Source organism: Danio rerio, chromosome 21 (genome assembly GCF_049306965.1).
Source record: "Danio rerio strain Tuebingen ecotype United States chromosome 21, GRCz12tu, whole genome shotgun sequence".
In the NCBI taxonomy this organism is placed as follows: domain Eukaryota; kingdom Metazoa; phylum Chordata; class Actinopteri; order Cypriniformes; family Danionidae; genus Danio; species Danio rerio.
In genome coordinates, this window is record NC_133196.1 from 432,501 (window position 1) to 454,153 (window position 21,653).

Below are 21,653 nucleotides of genomic sequence, written 5' to 3' on the forward strand. Positions count from 1 at the left end.
CCCATGTTCACTTTCTCCGAGCTTGTATGCCCAAGCGACAGCCTTCAAAGCGCTCATCAAACCATCTGATGCACAAAACTACAGATCCCTCAAAGAAATCTTGGTGTCATTTCCGGTGGCGTATGATGACATAATCACGTAATGCGTCCTATCACACGAAAGATGTGTGTGTGCTTGAGCTTATGGCCTTTCAGAGGTGTCTCTAGCCAAAACACAACCTGAGATCTGCTGTTGCAGCTAAAGGGAAGCGTGACCACTCAGCAGCAGAAACACGAAAATGAGGAAATACACACGCACAGACTTTGACCGATCCCAGCCTTCCCAGAGAGACAAAACCCGAAAATCCCATATCGTCATTTTTCTTAAGTTGTTTTCTTCAAAATGAGCCTAATTTCACTTTTCTCTGAGCTTGCATGACCAAGCGGGACCCTGACATGTCCTGCTATATCAAATAAAAGCATGTGCTGATTTAGATGCACTTAGATAAGCTTTCGCAGATTTTTCTTCCAGTCCCGATGACGTCATCCTGGATGAGTCCAGAGACATGTCGATCAAGCCTGTCAGCCAATCACAGACTGAGATCTGCCACATCCAATTTAAGGACATACACCTCGAATACGCAGTGCGTCTGGAAAATCAAATCCATACAAGAGAAAAAGCACTGATCAGACGAGGCTCAGAACACTAACTCAAGCAAAATGATATATCAATCTTTTTCTTGCCTTGTTTTCTTTAAAATGAGCCTGTTTCCAATCGTCTGTGTGCATGCATGACCTAACAGTGTCTCAGCCATTTAATGTTTTGAAGTTTGATAGAGTTTTGTCGCCATCTGCAGGGTGCCATTGCCTAATGCATGGTATTAAAGTAAAGGTGAGACTCTCGTCTGTATTTTAAATCCAGTTTTAGGCCTCTCGGATGATCCTCGGCCAGGGGTGTCCAATAGGGTTGGGCATCTAAGCTATAATGCCGATCCGATACGCATCTCGATACAAAGAATACGATCCGATATATTAGCGGTGCATTTGTGACATATTGCGATGCAACACGATACGATTCACACCCATATCACGATACGATGCGATATTTCAGCACTAACTAATTAGATCAAGTTTATGAGATGATGTGAAAGAGGATGCTGTGCCATTGAATGAGTTTGATTATTTATAAACCAAGCAAAACCAAGACTTTTTTTTACAAACTGGCTCTTCTCTCAGAGCCAGAGTGTCAGTTTACAGTAGAGGGCCATTTTAAAACATATAGCACATATTATTTAAGTATTTTCAAGATAAACAGAATGTATAAGTGCAATATATATTAAAAAATATGTATATATTTGCACTCTTTCAACATAAATAAATGTAGCATTGCACAACAAGAATTGTGATTAAACTTTTCAACTATGAAAACAAGTTTTACAAAGATATATTTTGCCACTGATTATTCAAAACTTAAGGTGGTGAACTAGCAGTGTTATGCTGCTTTGAAACATCACTGTCACTGTAAACAACAGGCTAATAAAAATATAACAAACCAGCAATCTTCTTGCTGTGAGGTGGTCAAACTACCCACTGTGCCACCGTGACACCCAATTATTTTTATCATTATTATTATTAATATTATTATTATTATTATTAAATAAAAATTAACAGGAGGAGGTGTTTAAAACCTTCGTTCTCCGTGACACTAGGCTGAATATCTTTGCAGATGAACAATGCAATAGCATTCGTTATTGGCGTAGAGCGAGCAGAACTGTTGCGCATGGAAAAAAAAATTTGCAATGCTTTTCTCACCACTTTTGAAGCTGGTTGAAGCAGTGCGAAAGCCGGGGATGCAGAAACACTGGAAGATGCTTCCACAACAACACCGCGGCGCCGCTTCAAGTGAGATATCAGATTAGTCGAACTGCCCACGTATTTTGCAGATGCGCGGCACATTTTGCAAATTGCATCTGTCCTGTCATGTCGTCCATCCTTAAATCCACAATGTTGCTTGCCATACTTTAGATTTAAAACTCAGTGGGGAATAAAATGTTTGTTTTGCTTCTCGCGCTTTCTGAGGGCGCACCACTAGCTTCATCCGCACACCTCATACACTGAGTTGTAGTGAAAGTGTACACATCCGCAAATCCGTTGCTAAGGCTTACTTTATGTAGGTCGATTAAATTATGCGCCAAAAACAGGTTGACAACACTTGTTAATAAATAAAAAATACATTCTATATTAAAAATATAAGCTGTATCTCGGAAAAATCGATGCATCTCGCAAAAACCGATGCATCTCGATTTGCTTCCAAAATTTCATTCATCCTCTGCTGCTCAACCGATGCACTCGCATCGTGAACACGCATGACCGCGTATCGATACATATCGGTTAATCTTCCCATCCCTAGTGTCCAAACTTGGGCTGCATCCCAAACCGACTACTACTCAGTTGGTGCTGCATTTGAATGTAAACGTAGTACTCGGCCGTTAGAAAAGTGCGTTCTGTACAGGATGAATGTGAAAAGTGTGAATGGATTTCAGACGTACTACATCCGCCATTTGCGTCGCTTCACTCCCGTCCATGAATTCGCTCGCGGGGCATTATGGGATAGCGCAGCATGCATGGGATGCGCACTGCAGAATCTCGCCGGAAGTAGTTAGTCATCCGGGAACTTCTTGCTTCTATGTATTCGGACATACTACTCGGCTCGCATACTGATTTTAGCGTACTATATAGTATGGAAGTATGTGGTTTCAGACGCAGCCTTGGTCTTGGAGAGCCGGTGTCCTGCACAGTTCAGCTCCAACCCCAATCCGACACTCCTGGGCTAGCTGATCAAGCTTTTACTAGGCTTTCTAGAAACATCCATGCAGGTATTTTGAGGCAAGTTGGAGCTAAAATCTGCAGGACAGCGGCCCTCCAGGACTGAGTTTAGACACCCCTGTCCTACGCTAACATATATAAATAAATCTCTCGCTAAAAAAAGCAAAAAATTTAAATTCATTACTGCGTATTTTTTAAAGTTCAGAGTGTTTTCTGTAATACGAGACCATTTTCATGCATTTATTCCAATGTGTTATTGTTGTGGAGCGTCGCGTACACTGTTAATCCACACGTGACTCCAGCTGCGCTCTCACAGAGAGAAAATGAAAACAAAACTTCACTGCAGCAAACTATAAAAGCAACACTTCACGCTTGTTTTGCCAACACAACGAGGCGTCTCTGTCGTCTAAACACTCTGACAGTAATGAATATTAATGAAGTTGCACAATAGAGCGCGCTGATTGGTTTGAACCAAGCTTTACTCATGCATTAATGCAGCACACTGTAAGACGTAATAAGACACACTCTGGCACAGACGTCCAGTCTGCACGCTGGAATACACGCTATTATCTCATGACCGTGACGCAGCTTCAAAAATTTGTTTCAAACCGGAAGTACGAATTTGCTTGAAATAACGCAAAAACAACCAATTTACACTTTTTAGTGAGATATAGGTGTCCTAATAGTGTTTATAGCAGTGTGGGACACATATACCACTGTCAACAGCTCAACATGTGTTCTGGTGTTTCGTGACCCTTTAATAAAACAACAAGAGTGATGACAGCAGCTGTACAGCCATCATGACCACAGCGCTCACTGCAGGGATGATGTCACACATCCTGTAACTATAGCGACCGCTCTGACTGTAATAATGATGCCGTGCGTGATCACGGGTGATGATGCAGGTGTGTTTGCTGCTGTTGTTTACGTCTGGTTTGCCTGCAGCGTGAGCGTCAGACGCAGAAGGAGGAGGCGCAGGAGCTCACAGAGAAGCTGGACCAGCAGTGGAGAGACATCCAGAGCCTTCTGGCCCACAAGACCCCCAAAGCAGAGCGCAGAGAGCAGCCCGACAAACCACAGGTGAGTGTGTGTTATAACTGTGTGTGTGTGTGTGTGTGTGTGTCGTAATAGATATGTGTGTGTTGTAATGTGTGTATGTGTGTGTTTCAGCTGGACCCGTATGATATGGCGGTGCGTGAGCTGGGCTTCGAGATGAAAGCTCAGCCCTCAGAGAAGCTGAAGAGTGCAGAAGAAGAGGCCAGAGAGCAACAGCGCCGCCTGCAGGACCTGGAGGTGCAACACTCAACACAACAGTACATCACAATACACACACTGCACAACACAATACAACTCAACAGAACTCTGCTCTACACTACACATCACAACTCAACACTGCACAACACTGTGCTATTCTGCAGATCACTCACTGAATCGTGCCTGCGTGCGTGTGTGTGTGCGCGCGTGTGTGTTTTTGTCCCGCAGGCCGACAGACTGAAGAGGATGATGGGAGAGTCAGAGGCGTCCGCTCACACACACACACACATCTCTGCTGACGACATTAATGATGGATTCATACTGGATGGAGACAAGCGCAACACACTCGCATACAAGGTAACACACACACAAACACACACACACACACACACACACTTACGCTCGCTCTTAACCAGAAGGCTGTTGGTGCGCGCTGATTATTCTTACTGTCTGCAGGACGGGAAGTGGAGCATGGGGGCTGAGGAAGAGGAGGAGGAGGAGGAAGATGAAGCAGCAGCCAGTGGAGGAGGAGAGGAGGAGGAGGAGGAGGAGGAAGATAAAGATGCTGAAGGAGAAGAGGAGGAGGAGGAAGATGGTGAAGATGATGGTGATCTTCAGTCTGAGGGTGCTGAGGATGATGATGGTGATGAAGATGAAGAGCAGCTCAGAGATGAAGATGAGGAAGATCCTCCAGCAGAGACTGAAGAGCAGAAGACAGAAGCTCAGGAGGCTGCTAGAGCTGAGCTGCCATACACATTCACAGGTACACACACACACACACATACACATTTACAGGTACACACACACACACATACACATTTACAGGTACACACACACACACACACATACACATTCACAGGTACACACACATACACATTCACAGGTACACACACACACACACACATTTACAGGTACACACACACACACATACACATTTACAGGTACACACACACACACACACATACACATTCACAGGTACACACACATACACATTCACAGGTACACACACACACACACACACACACATACACATTTACAGGTTCACACATACACATTCACAGGTACACACACACACACACACACACACACATACACTTTCACAGGTACACACACACACACATACACATTCACAGGTACACACACACACACACACACACATACACATTTACAGGTACACACACACACACACACACACATACACATTTACAGGTACACACACACACACACATACACATTCACAGGTACACACACACATACACATTCACAGGTACACACACACATACAGACACACACACATATACATTCACAGGTACACACACACACATACAGACACACACACACACACACACATATACATTCACAGGTACACATACACAAACACATATACACATTAACAGGTGAGGACACACACATAGACACACATGTATATAATACACAAATACATGCGCGCACACACACACACATATAAAGGTGTATTATGCATGTGTGTGTGCTGTGTGTGTTATTCATGTTTGTGTCATTATCTGTATTATTAATATTTTGTCTATTGTGTTTGTGTGTTTTGGGTTTATTATAAGTGTGTATTTTACTATATATATAGTGTGTGTGTGTGTGTGTGTGTGTGTGTGTGTGTGTGTGTGTGTGTGTGTGTGTGTGTGTTTGCGCAGCTCCAGAGAGCTACAGTGAGCTGCAGTGTGTCCTGCAGGGCCGGAGCTCAGAGCAGCAGCGCCTCATAGTGGACAGAATAGTGAAGTGTCACCATCCCAGCCTGGCCACTGCGAACAAGAGCAAACTACAGGTCTGAGATCAGCACACACACACACACACACACACACACACACACACACACACACACACACACACTCCAGTGTGTTCAACACTGTGTCAGCAAACACTTTTGTGAGAAACATTGTGTGTGTGTGTGTGTGTGTGTGTGTGTGTGTGTGTTGAATATATTGTGTGTTTGTGTTCAGAGGCTGTTTGGGTTTCTGCTGGAGTACATCAGTGAACTCACTACCCACAATCCCCCTGATCTCAGAACAGTCAACACACTCATCCCGTGAGTATCACACACACACACACACACACACACACAAAAATACGCACACATATTATCAGTTCAGTTGTGTTTATGTGTGTGTGTGTGTGTGTGTGCAGGCAGTTGTGCAGTCTGTGTCAGATGTTTCCGGACGCCGCGTGTAAAGCCGTGCAGACGCTCATCAGTGACACCACACACACCATGGAGGAGACGCTGGAGGTCAAAGGTCGTGCTGCAATGCCGGGTCTGGACATGGTGCGCAGATCAACACACTCATGCAGAGGACGACACACACTGAACTGAAACTAACCGTGTGTGTGTGTGTGTGTGTGTGTGTGTGTGTGTGTGTGTGTGTGTGTGTGTGTGTGCGCGCGCAGCTGGTCCTGCTGAAGATCACGGCTCTGCTGTTTCCCACGTCAGACTTCAGGCATCCAGTGACGACTCCAGCGTTCCTCTACATCAGCCAGACCCTCACCAAGGTCACTACCTGTGTGTGTGTGTGTGTGTGTGTGTGTGTGTGTGTGTGTGTGTCTGATGTGTGTTTGTTATCATACTGATGTGTGCATGTGCGTATGTGTTATTGTGTGCCTCTGACTGTCTATTACCTAATCAGTGTGTGTGTGTGTGTGTGTGTGTGTGTGTGTGTGTTCAGTGTGCGGTGGTCTCTCTGGAGGATGTGTGTAAGGGTTTAATCCTCTGCTGTTTGGCGCTGGAGTTCGTCTCTCTCTCTCAGAGGTTTTTCCCAGAACTGATCAACTTCCTGCTGGGGCTCCTCAACCTGGCGGTCCCCGACAAGACCAGCACAGGTGTGTGTCAATACAACAATTAATTCTTTATTGTTATTGTTGTTGTTGTTGTTGTTGTTGTTGGTTTTCGTGGTGTTGTAGTTCTTTATTTCACTAGTCCAATTGTAATTTGCGGTATTACAACTACAAAAAACTTGCAGTAGCCCTCTCCCTTTGCACATGTGACCCGCTGGGCTGTTTGTGAGGTGACCTCTCCTCTCCTCTTGGCTGTTAAAGCGATACCTGTGGATCCAGACACCAGCGTGCCTGAGGTGTGAGTTTTCTCCTCTGTGTCTGTTACGGATTACCTGTGATAACCGTGTATTATTCACAAACAGACTGTAACCGCGGCTGTTCTTCCTGTCATCGCTGAACAGCGCTTTAATTTCTAAAGCCGACCGCAGCCCTTTCTGTTGAGCAGGTGAAGACAATAATCAGTCATAAGTGTGTAAGCCCTCACCTGTCAGCGCTCAAAAAGCAAGCGGGATCATATTGACATGAGTTTATTTGCTGTAAATGCTGCTGCTGCTGTCTTCTGTGTGTGTGTGTGTGTGTGTGTGTGTGTGTGTGTGTGTGTGTGTGTGTGTGTGTGTGTGTGTGTGTTGGAGTTGTGTTTGACTCATTCAGAAAGAGAGTTTTCTTTGAGCAGGTCAAATTAAGGCTACAGTTCACATGTCTGACTGCTGTGTTAAAGGACAAAATGTATTACAAATATTATATGAATATTGATATATTTATACATTTTAATAAAAAAAAAATTGTGTTGTGAAGAAAAAACCTAATTCTGTATGGAAAGCATAATCAATGCACGGAGAAATCGAATTGAACTGAATCAATGATAATCATAACCAAACCGTGAGAGCAGTGTAGACTCACACAACTACAACATAATATAACAAGCTAAGTATTTTGTCAAACATTTTGTCTTAAAGCCGAATGAGAAAGGAGAGTCCATAGGGTGGTGTTTCTTCCCACACTGAGACACTTCCTGTGAATGCTTAATGTGACTTTTTTCCATTTTATCCGGTTCCTTTTACAGCGGCGATGCTGTAATGTCATTAAAATACAATCAGTTTAATAGATCTTGGCATTCATTTACTTGCTCGAGCGTAAAACGATATAAAAAAGCCGTTTAATCCAGAATGAGCAGGCTAGCGCAGGAGCTCCATTGAATATACTGGGGTAAAATAAATGCTCATATTATGAAGACATGGCGAGGGGAATGTAATGTAAGGCAGTGCTTCTTGTACAATCTGAGACCCACTTTACATCAGATATCACTCAGGCAGTGGAGAGCGCTGATTTATAAAGAATTCAGACCTTAAACGCGCCGATTTTGCAATGGCAAACAGTTCACCGGAAGCGCTTAACCCAGGTGACTGACAAATTAAAAGTCCTTAAGCATATGTTAAGCAATGTGAATTGGTATGTCGAATTGGTTTGAGAACAGTGAAAAAAGGCAACACAATTACACAACTAACCTTAACCCTTAAAGACCTAGAGGTATTTTGTGGGCACCTAATGGGCCTATATTATTATTCTTTTTTAAAGCAGTTTTATTTTTCTTAAAGCAGTCAGCCTCAAGTGTCATATATCATTTTAAACAGGAGAACCTGAAGTTTCAATCTCTATCATTTAAAGGTCCAGTCTAAAATATGTTTTGGTCCAAAAACATATGAACAGACAGAAAATATTCCAGAAACGATTTTTAAAAAAGTGCCATTTTCTAGTTATTTCAAACAAAACCTTATGAAGTTTGTTTTTCTTTCTTTAGAAATACATGCTTCGATGTTTTATACTTCCAAAATAAATTTTGTCTACATCCACAATTCCCTGAGCAAGTTATAGCAATTTATTTCAATGTTATTCCAAGGCGTTTTTCTATGGGAGAAAAAAAACTGCATTTATTTACTGACAATGTATTTGCCCAAAAGTTCTGGGAATGAACTAAACAGAAAAAATGTTACAAAATAATAGAACAGTGAAGCAAATTTGACTTTTTCCAAATAATATATTTTCAGTTACTATAAACAACACCACTTACAATAAACAAATAATAAAATAAGAAAATAATAATGTGTCAAAGTCCAAATAAACATGGTGCAAATCCTCAGTAAAAAAATAGATATAAATATTTACTATACTATAAATAGTTACATAATGAAACTAGATTCAATATGGAACATCTTTAGGTTTTATGTGCCAGCATGGATATGGTTGTCTGTGGATATGGATTTGGATATGGTTGTCTGCAATGCAGACAAACAGTTGCACCTTCATTTGCGTCTTTTGAAAACAGCAAGAGCAGCAGTTCGTCTTTGCTGTGTCACTGTTTTGTCATGTTTCTGTGCTGCTGTGCATGCAAAAGTACTTATTATGAGAATTATTTCATGCAAAACTTTTTTTTTTTTGCGTTTTATTTAGCCGCGCATAAATGTATGCCTATCTCTCATTCCGTGTTGTTCAAAAAGCTCATGTTGGTCCACAAACAAAAGCCAAACCTATGCTTATTGGTTGTGATATAGCGAGTTTGAACCAATCTGGGCATGGAGGAGGGACAATGCATCAATGTATCATGTCTGATTTGTCCGGAGACACAGTGACGAGCGTTTCTTTGTCAAATCAGCGTTGTCTTTAAGGGTTAAATCACATCTCAAACATAACCACCCTACTAGGGCTGGGCGATTTTTTTTCTAGTAATTCGAATTTACGTTTTCAAGTCGATAAACTCGATCTCAACATGTATGAAGGACGTAAAAGCCTGCCATGAGAAAAACCGCGCCGGTTTGAACATGAGTAGAGGTGAGGGAGCGGACCTAGTTAAAAACCAGACAGATCAGGCAGCATAATACAGAGAGTGGAGCAAAGCGCATCAAATGATCCATATTTAAAAGGGGGAAAAAGAAAAATAGATTAAATATATTATTTCATATTAGACACACATCTGGTGCTTGTATTTGCTCCTGCTTTACGTCCACAACTTCACACATTGGGTTAAATTAGGCTTTACAGTGTCCATGTTCAGTGCTTTACCTCCACTGTATATAAGGCAGCAGCTTTACAACCTGACATTCAATCAGAAGAAGACAAAGACAAAGCTGAGCTGAGCTGACAATCTTTCCTAGACTAAGCAAAACTTGCAAAAATCCCTCTGTATTCCTGCAACTGCAATATTTACACAAATACTTATTATTCACATCTTCTGCAACACTATTTAACTCGTGAATTTGTTTTACATTTATTTACACCTTGACCAGTTTTTGTATGACATGGCCATTAAAACTACACTGTTCCTTAACCAGATGATGTTTCAAGTTAAAGAGAATGTTACTTCAGTCATGTTGTTGTAATGTTTTGAGAAGACTAGTAACACAAAAATCCAATTCGAAATCGTGAATCGGTCAAACTTTATAAAAAACCTCGATTATTATTATTTTTTTTTTGCTAAATTGCCCAGCCCTACACCCTACCCATCTTTTCAACATGCGAGCAACAACCGCTGCTGCTACTGGAGACGTCTTCCAGACAGTAAACTTTAATGGATCTATTTACCTGTCAGTGCAAATATAAACGTGACTGTGTGAAATGGCACACACTCACAGACAGCTTCCATTATTTAGCTGAAGAGATGTCCTCAGCCTCCATGCAAGAGTCTATTTCAGCGTACTGGAGAGGAGGATCTAGCTGACGGTTGAATCCAGGAGGAACAATGCGGATTCGGTCCAGGCCAGGGTTCATTGGAGCAGCTCTACATTCTCTCTAGGGTGCTGGAGGGTTCATAGGAGTAAGCCCAACCAGTCCACATGTGTTCCGTTGATTTAGGATGAGTCCTTCATGGCATTCAGTGTGTGCTCTGGGAGAATAGGGTCAGAGGTGCTCTGTTTGGTCCCAGTCTGACCAGAACTGGAGTTTGGTTGGTGTTGGTGGCAGTAAGGCTGCTCTCTGTCACCAGTTCTCTTCATATTTCTAATGGACAGAATTTCTATGCGCAGCCTTAGGCCATAGAGGGTCTGCTTCAGGAACCACAGGAGTCCAGCTTCGTTTTTCCCAGGTGAGGAGGTTCTCTTGGCTTCATTGAGACCTTCAGCATGCACTGAGATAGTCTGCTGCTGAGTGTGGCAACGCTGGGATGAGAATCAGCATCAAGGCCATGGTGAAGAAGTTGGCCTGACGTCCTCATGTTGAAGCAGAATGCTGTCCCCCGTGTGGTTTTGTTAAGGAGTAAGGGGAGGGTGGAACGTGAGACTGGCAGGCCTCGGGGAAGACCCAGGACTATGTCTCTCGGTTGCCCTGGGAACACCTCTCAATCCCCCACAGTGGAGCTGGAGGAGTGTCAGGGAGAGGGAAGTTTAGGGTTCTGCTGAGACTGCTGCCCCGCGACCCGGCCCAGGATCAGTGAAGAAAAAGGATGGATGGTTATTCATATATACTCTAAACACTGTGTTGTGATTGTCTGTTAATCAGTCTTATAACGGCCAATACAATCACATGACCGTGTGTGTGTGTGTGTGTGTGTGTGTGTGTGTGTGTGTGTGTGTGTGTGTGTGTGTGTGTGTGTGTGTGTGTGTGTGCACGCAGGTTATACAGTGGTGAGTCCGTTTAGAGCGCGGGGGAAGAACTGTGATCTGCTGCTGCTGACGGATACAGACGCGTCTCACAGCTGGAGGAGGAAACCATTATCACTGCATACAACACACACCAGTGCAGAGGACAGAGACCACTGCAGGTACACACACACACACACTTATAACAAGAGCTCTTTACTGTATACAGATATATTATATAAAGAGTCCTCATAAACCACCAATACTAACTGCGTGTGTGTGTGTGTGTGTGTGTGTGTGTGTGTGTGTGTGTGTGTGTGTGTGTGTGTGTGTGTGTGTGTGTGTGTTTCAGGCTGTCAGTCATCGACTCGTGTCTGGATCTGCTGAAGAGGTGTGTGTCTCTCTATAAAGAGCTGCCGTCATTCAGTCACATCTTCCAGCCAATCAGAGCTCTGCTTCACAAACATCTTCCCGTGGAGAAATACCCCGCCTGCATACAGGTGCTGGACACACACACACACACACACACATTTATATAATATAAATATATAGACACACACACACGTATATATATACACACACACACACACACACACACACATACATGCATGTAATATGACCGTGTTTATGATCAGGTGATGTGGAATTATTCTTCTGTTTTATCCACACCAGGATCTTCACAGAGAGGTTTTGGACGCCATTCCGGATCAGCCTTCCCAGCATGCACCTCTAGTGTTCAAGAAGAAGAAGCCCATCCCTCTGAAGCTCTTCACACCCAAGATCGTGCAGATGTGAGTCAAACACACACTACAGTACACACACAGACACACACACTAGAGTCTAGAAGGGATACAGCTGTGGATATGCACATCATTATAGACGCATATTTCTGAACTTGTTTTCTTTTTTCTTTTATTGATTGGTTTTGTCTTCAGTGTTTGTTCAAATTATTGTTTTATTTTCGCCACTCAAAGTTTTACACAAGGGTAAATGTAAGCTGTGCAAACACTAATCTGCTAAACAGAAATGTGTTCACAAAATAGTATATATAAAAGAGTAGTCTATAAGAGTAGTATATATTACAGTGGCATATAAAAATAGTATATATTATAGAATATATAAAAAGAGTAGTGTGTATATATAAGAGTAGTATATATCAAAGAGTACTATATATAAAAAGAAAACTGTATATAAAAAAGTATAATATATAAAATACTATATATGAAGAGAAGTATATATAATAGTATATAAAATAATATATATAAAAGTATAAAACATTGTGTATATGTATAAAAGTAGTATATATAAAAGTATATAAAAATAGTATATATAAAAATAATATGTATAAAAAGTAAATTATATAAAAGTATTTAAAAATAGTATATATAAGAAAGTACATATAAAATAGCCGAGTGGTTTGTGTCGACATATAGCACAGCAGCGACTCAAGTTCAATTCCTGGCTCGAGGTCTTTTAAAAGTATATAAAGAGAGTAGTGTATAGAAATAGTATATATGAAGCGTAATTTATTAAGAGAGTAGTATATAGAAATATTATATAAAATAGTAGTATATAAAAAGAGTAGTATATATAAATAGTATGTAAATAATATATAAATAGTATATAATAATAGTACTATATAATCATATTAATGTATAGTGTAGTATATGAATATATATATATATATATATAGAGAGAGAGAGAGAGAGAGAGAGAGAGAGTAGTATATAGATAAAGTAGTCTATAATATAGAAATAATATATATATATATATATATATATATATATATATATATATATATATATATATATATATTAGTATAAAAAGAGTAGTATAAAAATAGTATATAGAAATAGTATATATAATTAGTATATAAAAAGAGTAGTAAATAGAAATAGTATATGAAGAGTAGTATGTAGAAAGAGTAAATAAAAAATAGTATATAGAAAAAGTGGTATAAAAAGATTAATGTATATATAGTGTAAAAGAGTAATATATAGAAATAGTATATAAAAAGAAGCATATATAAAGTGTATAAAACAAAAACAGTATAAAAACAGTATAAAAGTGCACAAATGCTGGTTGAATAATGTTGAGGTTTTGAGTGTGTTGTGTGTGTGTGTGTGTGTGTGTGTGTATGTGCGAGTGTTTGAAACTCTGTGTTTGTGCTTGTCCTGCAGTCTGGATTATGGGAAGAAGCGTGGAAACACACGGGAGGAGAAGGAGCGCGAGCGCCTCAAACACAAGTACAAGCGGGAGTTTAAAGGAGCCTTGAGAGAGATCAGGAAAGACACACGCTTCCTGGCACAGGAGAAACTCAACCACATCATCAGCAGGTACACAACACAACACAGACACACACACACACACACGCGCACACACTCTTCATAAACATACATGACATATGCATGGTAATTATGGCAGATTTATGACAGATGCATGATAATTATGGCAGATTTATGACAGATGCATGATGTTTATGGCAGATTTATGACAGATGCATGATGTTTATGGCAGATTTATGACAGATGCATTATGTTTATGACAGATTTATGACAGATGCATGATGTTTATGGCAGATTTATGACAGATGCATGATAATTATGACAGATTTATGACAGATGCATGATGTTTGACAGATTTATGACAGATGCATGATGTTTATGGCAGATTTATGACAGATGCATGATAATTATGACAGATTTATGACAGATGCATGATGTTTATGGCAGATTTATGACAGATGCATTATGTTTATGACAGATTTATGACAGATGCATGATGTTTATGACAGATTTATGACAGATGCATTATGTTTATGGCAGATTTATGACAGATGCATGATGTTTATGGCAGATTTATGACAGATGCATTATGTTTGACAGATTTATGACAGATGCATGATGTTTATGGCAGATTTATGACAGATGCATGATAATTATGACAGATTTATGACAGATGCATGATGTTTATGGCAGATTTATGACAGATGCATTATGTTTATGACAGATTTATGACAGATGCATGATGTTTATGGCAGATTTATGACAGATGCATTATGTTTATGGCAGATTTATGACAGATGCATTATGTTTATGACAGATTTATGACAGATGCATGATGTTTATGGCAGATTTATGACAGATGCATTATGTTTGACAGATTTATGACAGATGCATGATGTTTATGGCAGATTTATGACAGATGCATGATGTTTATGGCAGATTTATGACAGATGCATGATGTTTATGACAGATTTATGACAGATGCATGATGTTTATGGCAGATTTATGACAGATGCATGATGTTTATGACAGATGCATGATGTTTATGGCAGATTTATGACAGATGCATTATGTTTGACAGATTTATGACAGATGCATGATGTTTATGGCAGATTTATGACAGATGCATGATGTTTATGGCAGATTTATGACAGATGCATGATGTTTATGACAGATTTATGACAGATGCATGATGTTTATGGCAGATTTATGACAGATGCATGATGTTTATGACAGATGCATGATGTTTATGGCAGATTTATGACAGATGCATGATGTTTATGGCAGATTTATGACAGATGCATGATGTTTATGGCAGATTTATGACAGATGCATTATGTTTATGGCATATTTATGACAGATGCATGATGTTTATGACAGATTTATGACAGATGCATGATGTTTATGGCAGATTTATGACAGATGCATTATGTTTATGACAGATTTATGACAGATGCATGATGTTTATGGCAGATTTATGACAGATGCATGATGTTTATGACAGATTTATGACAGATGCATTATGTTTGACAGATTTATGACAGATGCATGATGTTTATGGCAGATTTATGACAGATGCATTATGTTTATGGCAGATTTATGACAGATGCATTATGTTTATGGCAGATTTATGACAGATGCATGATGTTTATGGCAGATTTATGACAGATGCATTATGTTTGACAGATTTATGACAGATGCATGATGTTTATGACAGATTTATGACAGATGCATGATGTTTATGGCAGATTTATGACAGATGCATTATGTTTATGGCAGATTTATGACAGATGCATTATGTTTATGGCAGATTTATGACAGATGCATGATGTTTATGGCAGATTTATGACAGATGCATTATGTTTATGACAGATTTATGACAGATGCATGATGTTTATGGCAGATTTATGACAGATGCATTATGTTTATGGCAGATTTATGACAGATGCATTATGTTTATGGCAGATTTATGACAGATGCATGATGTTTATGGCAGATTTATGACAGATGCATGATGTTTATGACAGATTTATGACAGATGCATGATGTTTATGACAGATTTATGACAGATGCATGATGTTTATGACAGATTTATGACAGATGCATGATGTTTATGGCAGATTTATGACAGATGCATGATGTTTATGGCAGATTTATGACAGATGCATGATGTTTATGGCAGATTTATGACAGATGCATGATGTTTATGGCAGATTTATGACAGATGCATTATGTTTATGGCAGATTTATGACAGATGCATGATGTTTATGACAGATTTATGACAGATGCATGATGTTTATGGCAGATTTATGACAGATGCATTATGTTTATGACAGATTTATGACAGATGCATGATGTTTATGGCAGATTTATGACAGATGCATTATGTTTATGGCAGATTTATGACAGATGCATGATGTTTATGGCAGATTTATGACAGATGCATGATGTTTATGACAGATGCATGATGTTTATGGCAGATTTATGACAGATGCATGATGTTTATTGCAGATTTATGACAGATGCATGATGTTTATGGCAGATTTATGACAGATGCATTATGTTTATGGCAGATTTATGACAGAGGCATGATGTTTATGACAGATGCATGATGTTTATGGCAGATTTATGACAGATGCATTATGTTTGACAGATTTATGACAGATGCATGATGTTTATGACAGATTTATGACAGATGCATGATGTTTATGACAGATGCATGATGTTTATGGCAGATTTATGACAGATGCATGATGTTTATGGCAGATTTATGACAGATGCATGATGTTTATGGCAGATTTATGACAGATGCATGATGTTTATGGCAGATTTATGACAGATGCATGATTTTTATGACAGATGCATGATGTTTATGGCAGATTTATGACAGATGCATGATGTTTATGGCAGATTTATGACAGATGCATGATGTTTATGGCAGATTTATGACAGATGCATTATGTTTGACAGATTTATGACAGATGCATGATGTTTATGGCAGATTTATGACAGATGCATGATGTTTATGGCAGATTTATGACAGATGCATTATGTTTGACAGATTTATGACAGATGCATGATGTTTATGGCAGATTTATGACAGATGCATTAGGTTTGACAGATTTATGACAGATGCATGATGTTTATGGCAGATATATGACAGATGCATGATGTTTATGGCAGATATATGACAGATGCATTATGTTTATGGCAGATTTATGACAGATGCATTATGTTTATGGCAGATTTATGACAGATGCATGATGTTTATGGCAGATTTATGACAGATGCATGATAATTATGACAGATTTATGACAGATGCATGATGTTTATGGCAGATTTATGACAGATGCAATATGTTTATGACAGATTTATGACAGATGCATGATGTTTATGGCAGATTTATGACAGATGCATTATGTTTATGGCAGATTTATGACAGATGCATGATGTTTATGGCAGATTTATGACAGATGCATTATGTTTATGACAGATTTATGACAGATGCATGATGTTTATGGCAAATTTATGACAGATGCATGATGTTTATGACAGATGCATGATGTTTATGGCAGATTTATGACAGATGCATTATGTTTATGACAGATTTATGACAGATGCATGATGTTTATGGCAGATTTATGACAGATGCATTATGTTTATGGCAGATTTATGACAGATGCATGATGTTTATGGCAGATTTATGACAGATGCATGATGTTTATGGCAGATTTATGACAGATGCATGATGTTTATTGCAGATTTATGACAGATGCATGATGTTTATGGCAGATTTATGACAGATGCATTATGTTTATGGCAGATTTATGACAGAGGCATGATGTTTATGACAGATGCATGATGTTTATGGCAGATTTATGACAGATGCATTATGTTTGACAGATTTATGACAGATGCATGATGTTTATGACAGATTTATGACAGATGCATGATGTTTATGACAGATGCATGATGTTTATGGCAGATTTATGACAGATGCATGATGTTTATGGCAGATTTATGACAGATGCATGATGTTTATGGCAGATTTATGACAGATGCATGATGTTTATGGCAGATTTATGACAGATGCATGATGTTTATGGCAGATGCATGATGTTTATGGCAGATTTATGACAGATGCATGATGTTTATGGCAGATTTATGACAGATGCATTATGTTTGACAGATTTATGACAGATGCATTATGTTTGACAGATTTATGACAGATGCATGATGTTTATGGCAGATTTATGACAGATGCATTAGGTTTGACAGATTTATGACAGATGCATGATGTTTATGGCAGATATATGACAGATGCATTATGTTTATGGCAGATTTATGACAGATGCATTATGTTTATGGCAGATTTATGACAGATGCATTATGTTTATGGCAGATTTATGACAGATGCATTATGTTTATGGCAGATTTATGACAGATGCATGATGTTTATGGCAGATTTATGACAGATGCATTATGTTTATGACAGATTTATGACAGATGCATGATGTTTATGGCAGATTTATGACAGATGCATTATGTTTATGGCAGATTTATGACAGATGCATTATGTTTATGGCAGATTTATGACAGATGCATGATGTTTATGACAGATTTATGACAGATGCATGATGTTTATGACAGATTTATGACAGATGCATGATGTTTATGACAGATTTATGACAGATGCATGATGTTTATGGCAGATTTATGACAGATGCATGATGTTTATGGCAGATTTATGACAGATGCATGATGTTTATGGCAGATTTATGACAGATGCATGATGTTTATGGCAGATTTATGACAGATGCATTATGTTTATGGCAGATTTATGACAGATGCATGATAATTATGACAGATTTATGACAGATGCATGATGTTTATGGCAGATTTATGACAGATGCATTATGTTTATGACAGATTTATGACAGATGCATGATGTTTATGGCAGATTTATGACAGATGCATTATGTTTATGGCAGATTTATGGCAGATGCATGTTTATGGCAGATTTATGACAGATGCATTATGTTTGACAGATTTATGACAGATGCATGATGTTTATGGCAGATTTATGACAGATGCATGATGTTTATGGCAGATTTATGACAGATGCATGATGTTTATGACAGATGCATTATGTTTATGGCAGATTTATGACAGATGCATGATGTTTATGACAGATTTATGACAGATGCATGATGTTTATGGCAGATTTATGACAGATGCATGATGTTTATGGCAGATTTATGAAAGATGCATGATGTTTATGGCAGATTTATGACAGATGCATTATGTTTATGACAGATGCATGATGTTTATGACAGATTTATGACAGATGCATGATGTTTATGGCAGATTTATGACAGATGCATGATGTTTATTGCAGATTTATGACAGATGCATGATGTTTATGGCAGATTTATGACAGATGCATGATGTTTATGGCAGATTTATGACAGATGCATGATGTTTATGGCAGATTTATGACAGATGCATGATGTTTATGGCAGATTTATGACAGATGCATTATGTTTGACAGATTTATGACAGATGCATTATGTTTATGGCAGATTTATGACAGATGCATTATGTTTATGGCAGATTTATGACAGATGCATGATGTTTATGGCAGATTTATGACAGATGCATGATGTTTATGGCAGATTTATGACAGATGCATGATGTTTATGGCAGATTTATGAAAGATGCATGATAATTATGGCAGATTTATGACAGATGCATGATGTTTATGACAGATTTATGACAGATGCATTATGTTTATGGCAGATTTATGACAGATGCATGTTTATGGCAGATTTATGACAGATGCATTATGTTTGACAGATTTATGACAGATGCATGATGTTTATGGCAGATTTATGACAGATGCATGATGTTTATGACAGATGCATTATGTTTATGGCAGATTTATGACAGATGCATGATGTTTATGACAGATTTATGACAGATGCATGATGTTTATGGCAGATTTATGACAGATGCATGATGTTTATGGCAGATTTATGAAAGATGCATGATGTTTATGGCAGATTTATGACAGATGCATTATGTTTATGACAGATGCATGATGTTTATGACAGATTTATGACAGATGCATGATGTTTATGGCAGATTTATGACAGATGCATGATGTTTATTGCAGATTTATGACAGATGCATGATGTTTATGGCAGATTTATGACAGATGCATGATGTTTATGGCAGATTTATGACAGATGCATGATGTTTATGGCAGATTTATGACAGATGCATGATGTTTATGGCAGATTTATGACAGATGCATTATGTTTGACAGATTTATGACAGATGCATTATGTTTATGGCAGATTTATGACAGATGCATTATGTTTATGGCAGATTTATGACAGATGCATGATGTTTATGGCAGATTTATGACAGATGCATGATGTTTATGGCAGATTTATGACAGATGCATGATGTTTATGGCAGATTTATGAAAGATGCATGATAATTATGGCAGATTTATGACAGATGCATGATGTTTATGGCAGATTTATGATAGATGCATGATGTTTATGGCAGATTTATGACAGATGCATGATGTTTATGATCAATAGATATGTCGAGTTTAGTGTTTATTAATATGGACGATTGTGGCTGTGTTTGTGTGTTTCAGGGACACTGAGAGGAAGAGGAAGGTGAAGGAGCTGTACGGCAGTCTGGCCACACAGGAAGGAGAATGGAAGGCCCTCAAGAGGAACAAGAGGAAGTGACATCACAGCCACAAACTGCTTTAAAGGCGCAATTCACACAGAAATGAAAACGTCAGACCTGTTGAAGTGTTTTGTTGAACACAGGGAGATATTCTGAAGAAAACAGACAGGATTTGTGTTCCTGCTATAGACGTCAGTGGCTGCTGGTTTATCTTGTGTTCATCAGAAATCCTCCTCTACAGCCGCTGGAGTGAGTAAATGATGAGGATGTGTGTGTGAGCTGTGCTTTAATGATGATCTGCACATTTATTCTCAGTGGAATGTTTTATATGTGACTCTTCAGAGAAATAAACCACGTCTAATGACACTCTTTCCTCCAGTCTGCTCAGTTTGATTGAGTCTGTGCTGTTTATCTGGGTTTAATCTGTCCGCCGGAGTCGGGAATCTTGTGTTTTTGGTGTTTTAAAAGTCAAGTTTGATTTCTGTAGTGCTGGCAAAAAATGAAGAACCAGAATAACAATCAAGCAGAATTCAATAGATATGAGATGATTTGGATAAAGACATTGAAGACATGTGATAGTGTCAGTGCGCTTCAGTTCAGAAAGTTAATAAATGATCAGTCTTTCATTCATTTATTAGAGGTTGTTTAGTTTAAGGTGAATTATTTCTCCACTATTGATTTTATACAGTCAAGCCTGGAATTATTTAAATGCACCTGACTTAAAGTTTTAGTTGAAAAGAAAATAAAGGCTGATAAAGGCTTTTTTCTATAATCATGCATCATCATCTTAACATCTTAACCTCTGAATTTGTCAGCGGTGTGAATAAATTCAGCAATAAATGTGTGTATCAAAATCTTGCACTTTGTTCTGCTGCAAGTCTTTGGGAAAAAAAAGTACAGCATTTTGTGTTTGCTTTTGATGAGCCGTCTGCTTTCAAATAGTGGTAAAACATGAACTCAACAGAATATCATGTTTATTTTTATATATATTAAGCTTATATGTTCATCAAATTCAGGTGAAAAATCATGCAAAAAATGCTGGTTAGGGAAGAGTTAAAGGGACAGTTCACCCAAAAATTAAAACCTGCCATTTCACATATTCTTGTGTTGCTGAACACTAAAGAAGATATTTTGAAGAATGTTGGAAACCTGTAACCATTGACTTCCATTGTAGGAAAAACAAATACTGTGTCGACACTTACAGCTGTCCAGCTTTCTCCAAAATAAGGTGTTT

At 38.7% G+C, this 21,653-nt stretch overlaps 1 protein-coding gene across 1 annotated transcript in view; it reads left to right on the plus strand.

The window, feature by feature from the left end:
• Window positions 1–20,784, plus strand: part of nop14 (NOP14 nucleolar protein homolog (yeast)) — a 23,842-nt gene extending 3,058 nt beyond the window's left edge. The window contains 14 exon segments of the mRNA NM_001003831.1: window positions 3,750–3,884; window positions 3,975–4,097; window positions 4,287–4,415; window positions 4,515–4,821; window positions 5,726–5,856; window positions 6,032–6,117; window positions 6,216–6,351; window positions 6,474–6,575; window positions 6,749–6,902; window positions 11,460–11,607; window positions 11,778–11,925; window positions 12,098–12,216; window positions 13,606–13,761; window positions 20,382–20,784. Of these exon segments, the coding sequence (NP_001003831.1) occupies window positions 3,750–3,884; window positions 3,975–4,097; window positions 4,287–4,415; window positions 4,515–4,821; window positions 5,726–5,856; window positions 6,032–6,117; window positions 6,216–6,351; window positions 6,474–6,575; window positions 6,749–6,902; window positions 11,460–11,607; window positions 11,778–11,925; window positions 12,098–12,216; window positions 13,606–13,761; window positions 20,382–20,478 (1,971 nt within the window). The 3' untranslated portion in view covers window positions 20,479–20,784.
• Window positions 20,785–21,653: the final 869 nt, after the last annotated feature.